This window comes from Mus musculus, chromosome 6 (assembly GCF_000001635.26).
Source record: "Mus musculus strain C57BL/6J chromosome 6, GRCm38.p6 C57BL/6J".
Lineage (NCBI taxonomy): Eukaryota > Metazoa > Chordata > Mammalia > Rodentia > Muridae > Mus > Mus musculus.
Genome location: NC_000072.6, coordinates 128,343,545 through 128,356,110, shown reverse-complemented (window position 1 = coordinate 128,356,110; position 12,566 = coordinate 128,343,545). Strand labels below are relative to the sequence as shown.

The window sequence follows — 12,566 nt, the reverse complement described above, 5'->3', positions numbered from 1 at the left end:
GTGCCACAGAGGGGTGCTGGGGATCGCTCTGTGGGGGCCAGTCCCGGAGCGGTGGAATGGAGCAGCAGACTCTTCCGACCCAACCCCGGGGGGCTGCTCCCGGATCTAGCGCACGCGCCTTCGCCTCCCGGTGCCTCCCGCCCCCTGGAAACCCTCCAGCATCATGGCTAACGCCATTTGCCAGTGAGAGGGGAGCGTAGGGCACTGGACCAATGGGCGTCGGCGACAGTGCGGGGTGTGGTTGTCAGGGGCGGGGCCCGATCTCCTCCATCCTCTCCAGCCGGGCGGCGGCGTCTCGGGGTCTGGACGCTGATGCCACCGGTCGGGCGGGTATGGAGGCGGCGCGCTGCGCACCCGGACCCCGCGGGGACAGGTCAGGCGGCGGTGGGGCGGGCTGGGGTCTCCAGGGTGGGCGGGCAAGAGCGGAGGCCAAGATCGGGTCCCCAGCTGAGCAGGCGCTTTGCACACCCCGCGTCGCCAGAGCGCTCTCGCGTCTCTTTCCTGGAATTTACCCCGAACCTGCTCACCCTACTCCCCAAGGGCCTCCGATTCCCTCATTTGCAATGCGCTGTGCATCCCGTGCCGCCAGCACTCTTGAGCCGCTCCCCTGGAGTTTACCCTGGACCAGCTCGCCCTGCTCCCCTGGGGTCTCGATTCCCTTACTTGCAATGCGTTCGCCCTCCCCCATGTCTTTCACGAGTAGGATCAGAACTGAGCTGGAAGGAGGGCACTCTTGGGAGTCGACGCGGAAGGTCGCGAGTGATGGTTAATTGGTTCCAAGGCCGTTGCATTTGGCAGTCATTGCGGAATTCTGGAACGAGTCCGAGAGCTGAAAATGCAAAACTGTTCTTTTCTTCTTTCTTCCTTCCCCTGAGTTCTAGCAGTTCTTTCAATCAGGACTTAGTTTAGACTGATCCGTACTCTTGCTCGTGCCCCTGGCTTTTCTACCAATACCCCTCTTTTTGCCTGGTTCACATGGTGAGCTTGGAAAGACAAACGGGCTGCAATCTCAGCCTGTTCATTTCTTGTCAGCTAGGCTAACGAAAAGTTAATGGGGGGCCGTGTGAAATCACTGGCTCAAAACTTTGGCATGGTGTGAGGATTAAAATCAAACACGCCAACTACATTCTTCCTTTACCATTCCATTACCACAGCGATAAAGGCTTGGCGTGTTAGGATTTGGTCTGACGTTTAAACTGGTTTTTAACTGATCCGAAACCATATTTTACAAAGTTATAAAGACGGAATAGCGACCCCCCCACCCCCCGTGGGTCCCATCCAGACTAGGCTTCCCTGAAACTTAATAATAAGTTAATAAGGAGGACTTTGAACATTTGCCCCCTACCTCTGCCTCCCAAGGCGTCACCTGTTTTAATCTTTCATCAACTAAATTCTATAAACATGATAGCTGCTCTCTGAAATTTGTTTACAACTTCTCCATTTTGGGAACCGAAGATCCATTTACAAGGGTAAGGTCGGGGTAGGAAAGTTAGAATTCAGCGTGTATCCGGTTGAAATCAAATGATATCGCGTTCAGTTGAGGGATTTAGTTGTTAACGAAATGATTTTTAGAGAAGTAAATTTCTTAGGGATGTGATTTTATTTTTATTTTATTTTTTGAGATAGGTCTTATGAAGCAAGACTGAAACTCGATATTCAAACCAGGTTAGCCTCAAACTCATACAGACCCATCTGACTCTGCCTTCCATGACTCATGATTTTAGGGAACAAGGACTTGACTTTGAAACTGGGACCAGCTGGCAGGTTTTTGTTTTGTTTTGTTTTCATCTCCTGGACTTGAAGCTTTAAGCTTTAATGCCTCCTCCCCCACCTTTTCTTCCAAAGAAAGAAATCGACTCTTTAATTTCCAGTTGATTGACAGGAAAGGAGCCCGTGGGAGCCCCTAGTTTCTCCTGCCCTAGGAAGAGCATGCAGGTTTGTTGCTAAAAGCCAGTGACTGCCTTGCTTTTGGGGTAGTCATTAAGAGTGTTTTGAGAGAGACTTCGAGACTGACTTGACTGAAAGTCAGTATAATCCAGTGGTCCAGGCTAGCCACAAACTCAAAATCTTCCCTGCCTGAGCCTCCCAAGTGTCTCCTGTAGGCATGTATCACCAAACCTGGGTGGACTTGTGTGCTAGGTGTCTTCTCTCTCCCCCTCTCTCTTTGTCTCTCCCCCGCTCTCTCTTAAATTTGAAATTTTCTTTACATTCTGACCAGAGTTCTCCCTCCTCCTCTCCTCCTCCCAGTATTCCCCCCCCCCATCCACTCCTCCCTTTCTCTCCTCCCATGGATGCCAACCAGCCATGGCATATCGAGTTGCATTAAGACTAGGCACCTCCTCTACTTTTAAGGCTGGAGGAGGCATCCCAAGAGGAAGAAAGGATCCCTAAATCAGGTAACAAGAGTCAGACCCAGGGGGCTGGTGAGATGGCTCAGTGGTTAAGAGCACTGACTGCTCTTCTGAAGGTCCTGAGTTCAAATCCCAGCAACCACATGGTGGCTCACAACCATCCGTAACGAGATATGACTCCCTCTTCTGGTGTGTCTTTAGACAGCTACAGGGTACTCACATATAATAAATAAATAATAAAAAAATTAAAAAAAAAAGAGTCAGACCCAGCCCCTGCTCCCACTGTTAAGTAGACCAAGATACACAACTGTAACATGTGCAGCGAGCCTAGGTTGGTCCCGTGCAGGTTCCCTGGTTGGGGGTTCATTCTCTGTGAGCCCCTATGAACCTAGGTTAGTTGATTCTGTTGGTTTTCTTGTGGTGTTCTTGACCTCTCTGGCTTCTTCAATCCTTCCTCTCTTCCACAGGATCCCCTAAGCTCCACCTAATGTTTGGCTGTGGTCTCTGCATCTGTTTCCATCAGTTGCTAGGTGAAGCCTCTCTGATGGTGGTTATGCTAGGCACCTGTCTGCAAGTACAGCAAACAGAATGTCATTAACAGTTTCAGGGGTGATCTCTCTTTCATTGCCTGGGTCTCAAGCTGGACCAGTCATTGCTTGTCCATTCCCTCTCCCTCTGCTCCATCTTTACCCCTGCACAATCTACAGGCAGGACAAATTGGAGGGCGAAGGTTTTGTGGCTGGGTTGGTGTGCCTGTGCCTCCACTGGAAGTCTTGCCTGGTTACAGGAGATGCCCAGTTCAGGCTCCATATCCCCACTGCTAGGAGTCTTAGCTAGGGTCACCATCGTAGATTCCTGGGAGTTTCCATTACACTAGGTTTCTAGCTCATCCCAGAGAAGCCTCCCCATTCCTGATTCTGGTTGTCTCTCCCAGTACTCTCTCCCTCAGTCCCTCCCCCCCACGTGATCCTTCCTATTCCTATCCCCACCCCTCCATTGAGAACCCTTCCACTCCTGCACCCCACCCCAAATAAAGTTGCTATGAACTTAGTTGAGCTATGTTCATACCTTGTGGTATGGTGGAGCATCTTTTTGATATATACTCAGGAATCTTGACGTTGACTGATTCCCAATTTTCTGAAACACAAACAAACAAACAAACAACCAAGCAACCAGTGTAATTGATTTCCAGAGTGGTTGTACAAGTTTGCACTCCCACCAGCAGTGGAGGCATGTTCCCCTTACTCCGCATCCTTACCAGCATGAGCTGTTACTTACGTTTTTGATCTTAGCCATTTTGACAGGTGTAAGATGGAATTTCAGAGTTGTTTGCGCTAAGTTTCCCTGATGACTAAAGATGTTGAACATTTAAGTGTGCCTTGATCGTTAGAGATTGCTCTGTTAAAATTATGTTTAGGTCTTTACCCCATTTTAAATACTGGATTATTTGGTTTGTTTATGTATAGTTTCTTGAGTTCTTTAGATATCAGCCTTCTGTCAAATGTGGAGTTGATGAACATCTATCCCATTCGGTAGGCTGCTGTTTTGCCCTCTTGTACAGTGTCCTTTGCCTTACAGAAGCTTTTCGGTTTCGTGAGGTTTATGAAAGGTGTAAATTACTTATTGTTGCCAGGCATGGCGCTAGAACGCCTTTTAGTCCCAGCACTTGAGAGGCAGAGGCAGGCAGCTCTCTGAGTTCAGACCAGCCTGGCCTATATAGTGAGTTCCAGTATTGCCAGGGATATGTAGAGATACCCAGCTCAAAAAAAAAAAAAAAAAAAAAAAAGGAAAGAAAGAAAGAAAAGTTAGCTGTTATTCATGAGTGGGGGAGGTAGTGCTATAGCCAGAATGTGAAGTCAGAGGGCAGTGCTGTGAAGTCAGCTCTCTCCTGCCACATTGAGTGGGTCTGGGGACAGAACTCAGGTCACCAGAGCTACGTGGGAGTTGCCTGCTGAGGCGTCTTTCCAGTTCCTGTACTTAAAAGCTTTTGATGAAAAGACTTGAATACAGATCCCGTATGTGTGGGTGACACCTAACTTTTTATATCTCAGTGACAATTGGAAACCGGCTATAAAAGCACACGCAGGAACTTTACTGAGCTTAAGTGGCTAATGCTGCTAATTCCTCGGAGAGAGCGGCTTAGGATAGGCTTAGGCAGTCTGAACTTTGCTAGTGATACTGGAGTTGCGGGGCTGGGGTGGGGCTGGAGGGTGCATATGGCTCAGGGACAGTGTTTGCTTGGCATTTTGGAGGCCTCAGGCTTGATCCCAGCAGCACATATCCACAAATACTCGTGTTGTTAATACAGAATCTAAGATGTGTCAAAACCTTGTCTTTGTTTTTTTTTTTTTTAAAGATTTATTTATTTATTTAATGTATATGAGTACACCATTGCTCTCTTCAGACACACCAGAAGGCATCAGACCCCATTACAGATGGTTATGAGCCACCATGTGGTTGCTGGGAATGGAACTCAAGACCTCTGGAAGAGCAGTCGGTGCTCTTAACTGCTGAGCCATCTCGCCAGCCCGTGTCAAGACCTTGTGATCTAGAATTGCCTAAAGAGGTATTGGTCTGCCCAGTATGGTCATGCATAGCTGCAGGTTTAAAGTCAGCTGGGACTACGTGGTGAGTTCCAGGACAGCCAGGACTACACAGGCCCTGCCTCTGCCCATCATGTGTGATTTCCTTTGGTGCGGCCTGTGGACACCGTTGTCTCGTTTGCTCTCTGCTTGTGGATGAGCCAATGCAAAGCTACACACATGCACACACACAGAGAGAAATAAAAATGAAGCCTGGCAGTGGTGGCGCACACCTTTGATCCCAGAACTCAGGAGGCAGAAGCAGGCAGATTTCTGAGTTCAAGGCCAGCTGGTCTACAGAGAGAATTCCAGGACAGCTAGAGATATACAGAGAAACCCTGTCTTGGAAAAAAGGAAAGAAAAAAAAAAGAAAGAAAGATGGAAACTGGGCAAGGTGGGCAAACCTGTAACCCTAACACTGGAGAAATAGAAACACCAAATCAGGAGTCAGACTCAAGGCCAGCGTGAGCTTCATGAGACCCTGACTTGAAAGGAACCCCCCTCGCCCCCATCTAGAGGGGTGACACCCTGGTTAAGAGCACATTATTGTGCTTACAGAACACCTGTGTTTGGTTCACAGCACCTATGTGTAGTGGCTCACAACCTCCATAAATCCAGCTCTTAAGGGATCCATTGCCTCCTTCTGGCCTCCACAGACACACATGCAGGCAGAATGCTCATACATGTAAAATAAAATGAAAACAAGAAAAAGATGGGGGCTGGAGAGATGGCTCAGAGGTTAAGAGCACTGACTGCTCTCGCATAGGTCCTGAGTTCAATTCCCAGCAACCACACGGTGGCTCATAACCATCTGTAATGGGATCTGATGCACACTCTACTGGTGTGTGTCTGAAGACAGCTACAATGTACTCATGTAAATAAATACATAAATAATATAAAAGAAAAAGAAAAAGATGGAAGGGAGGAAGGAAGGGAGGGAGGAAGAAAAAAGGAAGAAAGAGAAAGAAAGGAAGGAAAGAAAGAAAGAACATTTCTGGCTGGAATAGTGTCTGACATGCATTTTTTTTTTTTTTTTTTTTAATATTGAAGGCCTCATCTGACTAGACAGGAAAGAATATCCTGTAACGATTCCTTTTTGCCAGGGTCCTTTGCTCTCAGCAAAACAGTTAGTTTCTGTTTCTTAGGCCTTCCTGTGGAAACCCTACCGTTTCCTGGCATCAGTGCCCACTGAGAGAACAAGTTCACGTTTGTTCTTCCCCGAGCAGAGAGAATGTGTGAGCTGGATTCTTCAGAGGAGGAGCTGAAGCTGTCCCCGAGCCACATGTTAGGTGGTTGGGAGGCCCAGATGGTTTCTTTTGTTCCCCTGTTAGAGAGCAGCTCATCCCATACAGGCGCCGTCCTGTTCAGCTCCAGTTCACCAGGAGTCATTTCCTGTCCTACTTAGTGTCCACTGCCTGCTTGGGCATTCTTCCTGTGGTTTCATTTGTTTGATTCAGCTCTTTTCTAAAGAAACATTTTTAATTATGTGTATGTACATCTTTGTACAAGTGCCCTAAGGAGGTCAGAGGAGTCCCATCATCCCCTGGGAGCTGGGTTAAAGCCTGATGTGGGTGCTGGGAACTGAACTTGGATCCTCCTAAGTCTCTCCAGCCCCAGAACTGCGTGTGTGTGTGTGTGTGTGTGTGTGTGTGTGTGTGTGTGTGTGTGTGTGTGTGAGAGAGAGAGAGAGAGAGAGAGAGAGAGAGAGAGAGTCTCATTGTATAGATGAGGCTGGGGGAGGGGGCAGTGGAGGCTGGGGGACAACCTGTGAGACTCTCTTCTCTCCTTCCACCATTGGCTCCCAAGGGTTAAGCTCACCTCATTAGGCTTGACAGCCAGCACTTGTCACCACTGCTCTACTGCACTGCCCTGGCCCTGATCTTGAGCTTCTGGTCCGTCTGTCCCAGCCTCCCCAGTCCTGGGACTGCACGTGTTAGCCACCGTATGGTGCATGATACATCTCTAGCGTATGAATTACAGTGACAGATTTAAGATTCTTTTCATTGACGAAGTATAGAAGAATTTCACACAAGCTCCTGAAGATTTAAATCATTGTCATTTATTAACTAGCCTTGCAGGGGGAAACTTCAATAGATTTCAATGCAACTAGAACAATAGGTTGTTGTTGCCTTGAACCCAAGATCCTTCCACCTCAGCTTCTGGAGTACTGGCACCACAGGCTTTCACTACCGTGAGAAATCTGTCAGGATGTGTGCGCCACTTGAGTGTGCTTCGTCCCTTTGGAAAAGCCGGGCCGATGTCATTACCTTCACTTCATGGATAGGAACTTAGAAAGCGGGGCCTGGCGGTGTTTGTTCCTGTCAGTATCTATCATTCACGGTGCTGAGGCAAGAGAACTGCAGCCCAGGAGTTTAAACCCAGCCTGGATAATATAGGGAGACTGTCTCAAAAAATAAAAAATAACCAACAACAGGGAAAGGAAGAGAAAAGCCAGATGGTGGTTGTGGACACACTCAGGAGGCAGAGGCAGGCAGTTCAAGGCCAGCCTGGTCTACAGAATGAATTCCAGGACAGCCAGGGCTACACAGAGAAACCTTATCTCAAAAAATCAAAATGAGAGGGGGGAGGGGACTGTGCTATACCTAAGATCGCATAAGTCAATGGTATCATGAGAAATACAATCATTCAGGGCTGATGAGATGACACAGTAGGTAAAGGTATTTGCTGCCAACCCCGATGACTTGAATATAACCCTCCAGACTCCTGTAATTTGTCCTCTGACCTCCATGTGTGTACTGTGGCACACGTGCCCACCCACCTTGTACACTCAAACCAAGTAAGTTTAAAAAAAAAACAAAAAAAAACAAATGAAGTAAACCCTTTCCTGTCCTGGGCTATAATGATATTAGGTGAGCTGGAGAGATGCCTCACTGGCTAAGAACACTTGCTGCTCTTTAGAGGACCTCCTATATACAGGGTGGCTCACGACTCCCTGTGATTTCATCTCCAGAGCAAACTGATGCCCTAGTCCAGTCTCCATGGGAACCTACACACGCACAAACACAGTCTTTCAAAGAGCCCAGGGGAGTGGAAGGTAGGGTTTAGACATTTATTTTATACATGTATGAAATTATAAGAGAGTATAACATAGAGAAGAAAAAACATTTAAAGCTAATTGAAGTTCAAGCTTTTGAGTTCTGTGGGTTCCTTTTTTTTTTTTTTAAATCCTGTACTATTAAAGCATATAATGTAGATATTTGAGGGTTTTGGTTTTGAGATGGTATCACACACGGTAGCCCAGGCTTGCCCCAAACTCAGTGTTAGTCCTGCCATGGCCTCCTCAGTGCCTTGCTGGGATGAGGCACGAGCCACCGGGCCAACTACTGCAGGCATTCTGAATGTTACTTGTGCATATAAATGCCAACAACAGATACTGATTACATTTAAATTATTTTTAGAGCAAGTTGTCTAAGAAATTAAACATCCTGGCAATGTACAAGTGAGTATCCTTTTGGTGAGCCTCGGGGCCTTGGGCTTACCAAGAACTAGCGCTTCTGGGTACTGAGCCCTACACCAAGCCCAAGAACGTGTTTTTGGGATTCTCAGCCAAAACACTGCTGTCATCTCTACCCCAGAAAGACAAGGAAAATAAACCACATGCTGGAGAGAAGATGTAACCCAAGAAACAGGCAGAAGGAAGGAACACGGGCCTGTTGGTGCCGAGTAGTAGCTCTTTGCAGATCCCCAGGGAGGGATGCGTTCTTTAGCTTCTGGATCAAGTCATATATTATTAGTAACGATTCTGATGAGGCTAGAGTGGTAGAATATATAGAGTGCCTATAGTCCCAGCCTGTAATCTGAGGTAGACGAGATGATCTGGAGCTCAGGGCCACAGGGACTGCTTGACAGGATGCTGTAGCTCAGAAACCCACGCAAATCCCTCAGAAAGCCAAGCCATCCACCTCATGTTTTCCCCTTGCTCCGTGTATGGTGTGCGCCAGATCAAGAGGGAATAATTCTAAGTAAAGTCCTTGCTGTGTTTTCATGTTGTGTGAAGGCTTAGACCACTTTCTAACCTACTGACTCCTCCTTCCTCGAGCAATGCTTGCTTTCTAGTCTTATGTCTACTAACGGGCCTCTTAAGAGATGGATTTTCAGTCTCTGGCTTCAGTTAAGTTTGCTCCAGTTTGTTCCAGCCCTACGCTCTCTCGGGGAGCACAGCTGGTCTGGAATATTGGCATTTCTCCTCAGTTGAGGGAGGACTATTTAGAAGGAGTCTTTCCGGAGTGTCTCATTTGTTCTTGATGTGTCTTTTCCCAGGGACAATATTTTGTTCTAGTCAGAATTATTCCTAGTGTTTCAGCATGTATAAAAATACAGCTTTTTAAGGTTAACTAAATTTAGAATTTGGACGAGGTGAATTTTATGTTATTTCATTTGTAATTCTAGCTATTTGGGCTGCTGAAGCAGAATTCAAGCTGGGTTTCAAATTTATGACAGTTGTCCTGTCTCTGCCTCCCAAGCACAGTGTCATTGTCTAGGGGGAAAGATCTCATAAACCCAGATTAGAGCAACAGAGCAACAGAGATGACATTATCTCATTTTAAAAAAAAAAGTTAATTTGCATAGAGTAGGTACTCTAATTTGCATATTAGCATGGATACTGTAATAAGCAACATTATGTAACCAATACTTTGTAGATCAAACTAAGCACACTGTTTAGTGACGTGACTGGGAATTATGACAAAAACCATCATCGGTATGTAAGAAAAAAATCGTGATGGATGTTGTGGTGCTTGCCTGTAACCCTACCCTTGGGGTAGAAGTAGAAGAGTCAGGAGTTCAGGGCCAGTCTTGGCCACATAGTAAGTTCAAGGTGAGCCTAACCATGACTCTCAACCAAGAAAAGAGGGAAAAAATATATTTTGAAGTCAGGCAGTGATGGTGCATGCCTTTAATCTCAGTTGGGATTTAATCTGCAGAGGCAGGCAGGCAGATCTCTGAGTTCCTGGCCAGCCTGGTCTACAAACTGAGTTCCAGGACAGTCAGGGCAAATTCTATCTCAACAAAAAACAAAAAAACAAAGCAAAGCAAGCAAACAAATAAACAAAGAAATTTTGATCAATAGTTGCTGAGTTCAAGAGTTCTGTCTTGCAAAATATAATTTTATATAAAGTTAATGTTATGTGAACTAGGAAGAGATAGCGCATTGGAGGTACTGGGGCACATCTCTCAGTGTCTCAGCTCTCAAGTGTCGTTTAGTCAAAGACCAACCCCGAGTTATTTAGCAATACCCCAAGTTTAGATTTAATAACATGTTTAAAAACCGCCCTTACCACAATACCGGGCCCCTAATCTCATGCTGACTAATCAGGAGCGGCAGAAGTTTCTTATGTGGTAGAGGTTGAGGTGGCTGAAAGGCCACACTTACCCTTTTAACTGGCTGAAGAAAGAAAAGGAGGAAGCCAGAGAACACAGAGGAAGCCGGTGCCGTGTTAGTGGGCAGCTTGACCGTATCTCTCATAGGTCATCACCACTAACAGACGTGTACATGGCTTGCTTGAGACTTCAAAGTTTGCTTTAAAAATTTATGTTTCTCCTTTTGGTTTCTCGAGACAGGATTTCTCTGTGCAACCTTGGCTGTCCTGGAAATCACTCTGTAGACTCACAGAGATCCAACGACCTCTGTTCCCATAGCGCTGGGATTAAAGGCGTGTACCACCTCTCTCTGGCTAAAAAGTATTTTTTGATCATAAAATAAAACCCTGCTAAAAGCATGCGTCATCACTTCTTGTTGAAGTTGTTTTGTGATTTGTCAGGATAATAGGAAAGTTTTCCCTGCCAAATGTCTGTATTACAACTCTCATTCATTCATTCATTCATTCATTCTCTCTTTCTCCCCCCTTCCTCCCTTCCTCTCCCTTCTTCCCTCTGTCTGTGTGTCTGTCTGTCTGTGTGTCTGTCTGTCAGTTTCTCTCTCTCTGCTTTCTTTCATTTAAGAAATGCATGACTTGCTGGCGGTGGTGGTACACGCCTTTAATCCCAGCACTCGGGAGGCAGAGGCAGGCGGATTTCTGAGTTTGAGGCCAGCCTGGTCTACAAAGTGAGTTCCAGGACAGCCAGGGCTATACAGAGAAACCCTGTCTCGAAAAACCAAAAAAAAAAAAAAAAAAAAAAAAAAGAAGGAAAGAAAGAAATGGTTTTGAGTTCCTTTTGAATTCTGCTTTTCTTTTTCTTTTCTTTTCTTTTTTTTTTTTTTTTTTTTAATGGGGGAAGGGGATGTCTCAGTGGGCCCATGCCGAGGCATCCCTTCCCCCTGCGGGACCAGCCACACGACTGTATAGTATAGAATAGAGTTTTTTCAGGGCATGAAGAGGGGAGTTAAGAGGGCAGTAGAGCCAGAGAAAGGCAGAGAGAGAGAGAGAGAGAGAAGTAGAGGCCATCCATGAACACTGGAGAGAGGGGAAAAAGAGAGGGGAAGGGAAGAGCCCAAGAGGGCAAGAGAGAGCAAGAGAACTAAGAGCTGAATTCTGCTTTTCTTTTGAGCAGTTCAAGTATCGCTCTAATTGCTCTGCAAGTCAGCAAATAGCTCCGCAGAGCTTTGTTTTGGAAGTTGATCTGTCATAGTGAAAACAAGAATTCCCAGAGGAGAGCGGACAGTTTCTCCGGATGCCACAGCTGTAGCATAAACACATAAGTGATACAAATGTGGGGTGGGGAGGAGGCCTGGGCACCCAGGCTCCCATACTGGTACAGCCACACCTGCTCCCTCAGCAGAGCCTCAGAGTCCTTTTTAAAAAATACTTATTTTTATTTTATGCATGTGTTTATTTTTGCATGTATATATGTGTGTGCCGTATGAGGGTCTGGTAGATGCAGAGAGGACATGGGGTCCCTTGGAACACGGATTGCAGATGATTGTGTTAGCCATCATGTGGTTGTTGGGAACTGAACCTGGGTCCTCTGTAAAAACAGCAAGTGCTCTTAACCACTGAGGCATCTCTCCAGACCCTCAGAGCCCTTCTTTTTTTTTGTTGTTTTTTGTTTTGTTTTTCGAGACAGGGTTTCTCTGTGTAGCCCTGGCTGTCCTGGAACTGACTCTGTAGACCAGGCTGGCCTCGAACTCAAGAGATCCGCCTGCCTCTGCCTCCTGAGTGCTGGGATTAAAGGCGTGCACCACCACGCCCGGCTCTCAGAGCCCTTCTTAAGCGTAGCCTGGAGTTCATGTCTTTAATGGCAGTAGTGGCATGAGTTTTAGATTTGTAGCTTATACAGCAACGTTTCCAATATTTTTCATGTTAAAAAAAAAAACACATTGATTTGTTTGTTTAGTATTTTTGCAGCAAGGTCTTGAACTCTTTTCATACCCTTCTGCCTCAGCCTCCAAGGAACTAGTATCACAGGCATGCAGTACTAGCGGACTTGTAAATACATCTGTGGGAGAGAATTCTACAGCGTGTGTGTGTGTGTGTGTGTGTGTGTGTGTGTGTGTGTGGTCTGTCTGTCTGTCTGTTTTATAGAGGGAGCACATGCCAGTTGGTGATTGATCTTTTTAAAGATTCATTTACTTTTGTTGTGTGTATGAGTGTTTTGCTTACATGTATGTCTGTGCACCACGTTTGTGCCTGATGCGCCTGGAGGCCAGAAGAGGACATCAGATCTCCTGGAACTG

The 12,566-nt window shown here is 46.4% G+C and overlaps 1 protein-coding gene across 4 annotated transcripts in view; it reads left to right on the top strand.

Annotated features, from left to right (window-relative positions):
* The first annotated feature begins 237 nt into the window (after positions 1–237).
* The window catches only part of Tulp3 (tubby-like protein 3), a 34,734-nt gene continuing 22,405 nt past the window's right edge, over positions 238–12,566 (top strand). For 2 of the 4 annotated variants that reach the window (XR_003956188.1, XR_003956187.1), the window contains exon 1: positions 238–373. Coding sequence is in view for 1 of the 4 variants with exons in the window: in NM_011657.2 (NP_035787.1) it covers positions 333–373 (41 nt within the window). In the remaining 3 variants the exon portion in view is untranslated. Of the gene's footprint in view, positions 374–4,755; positions 4,918–12,566 lie in introns of those variants that run through there. The other 2 variants (NM_011657.2, XM_030255314.1) reach the window with 2 other exon arrangements.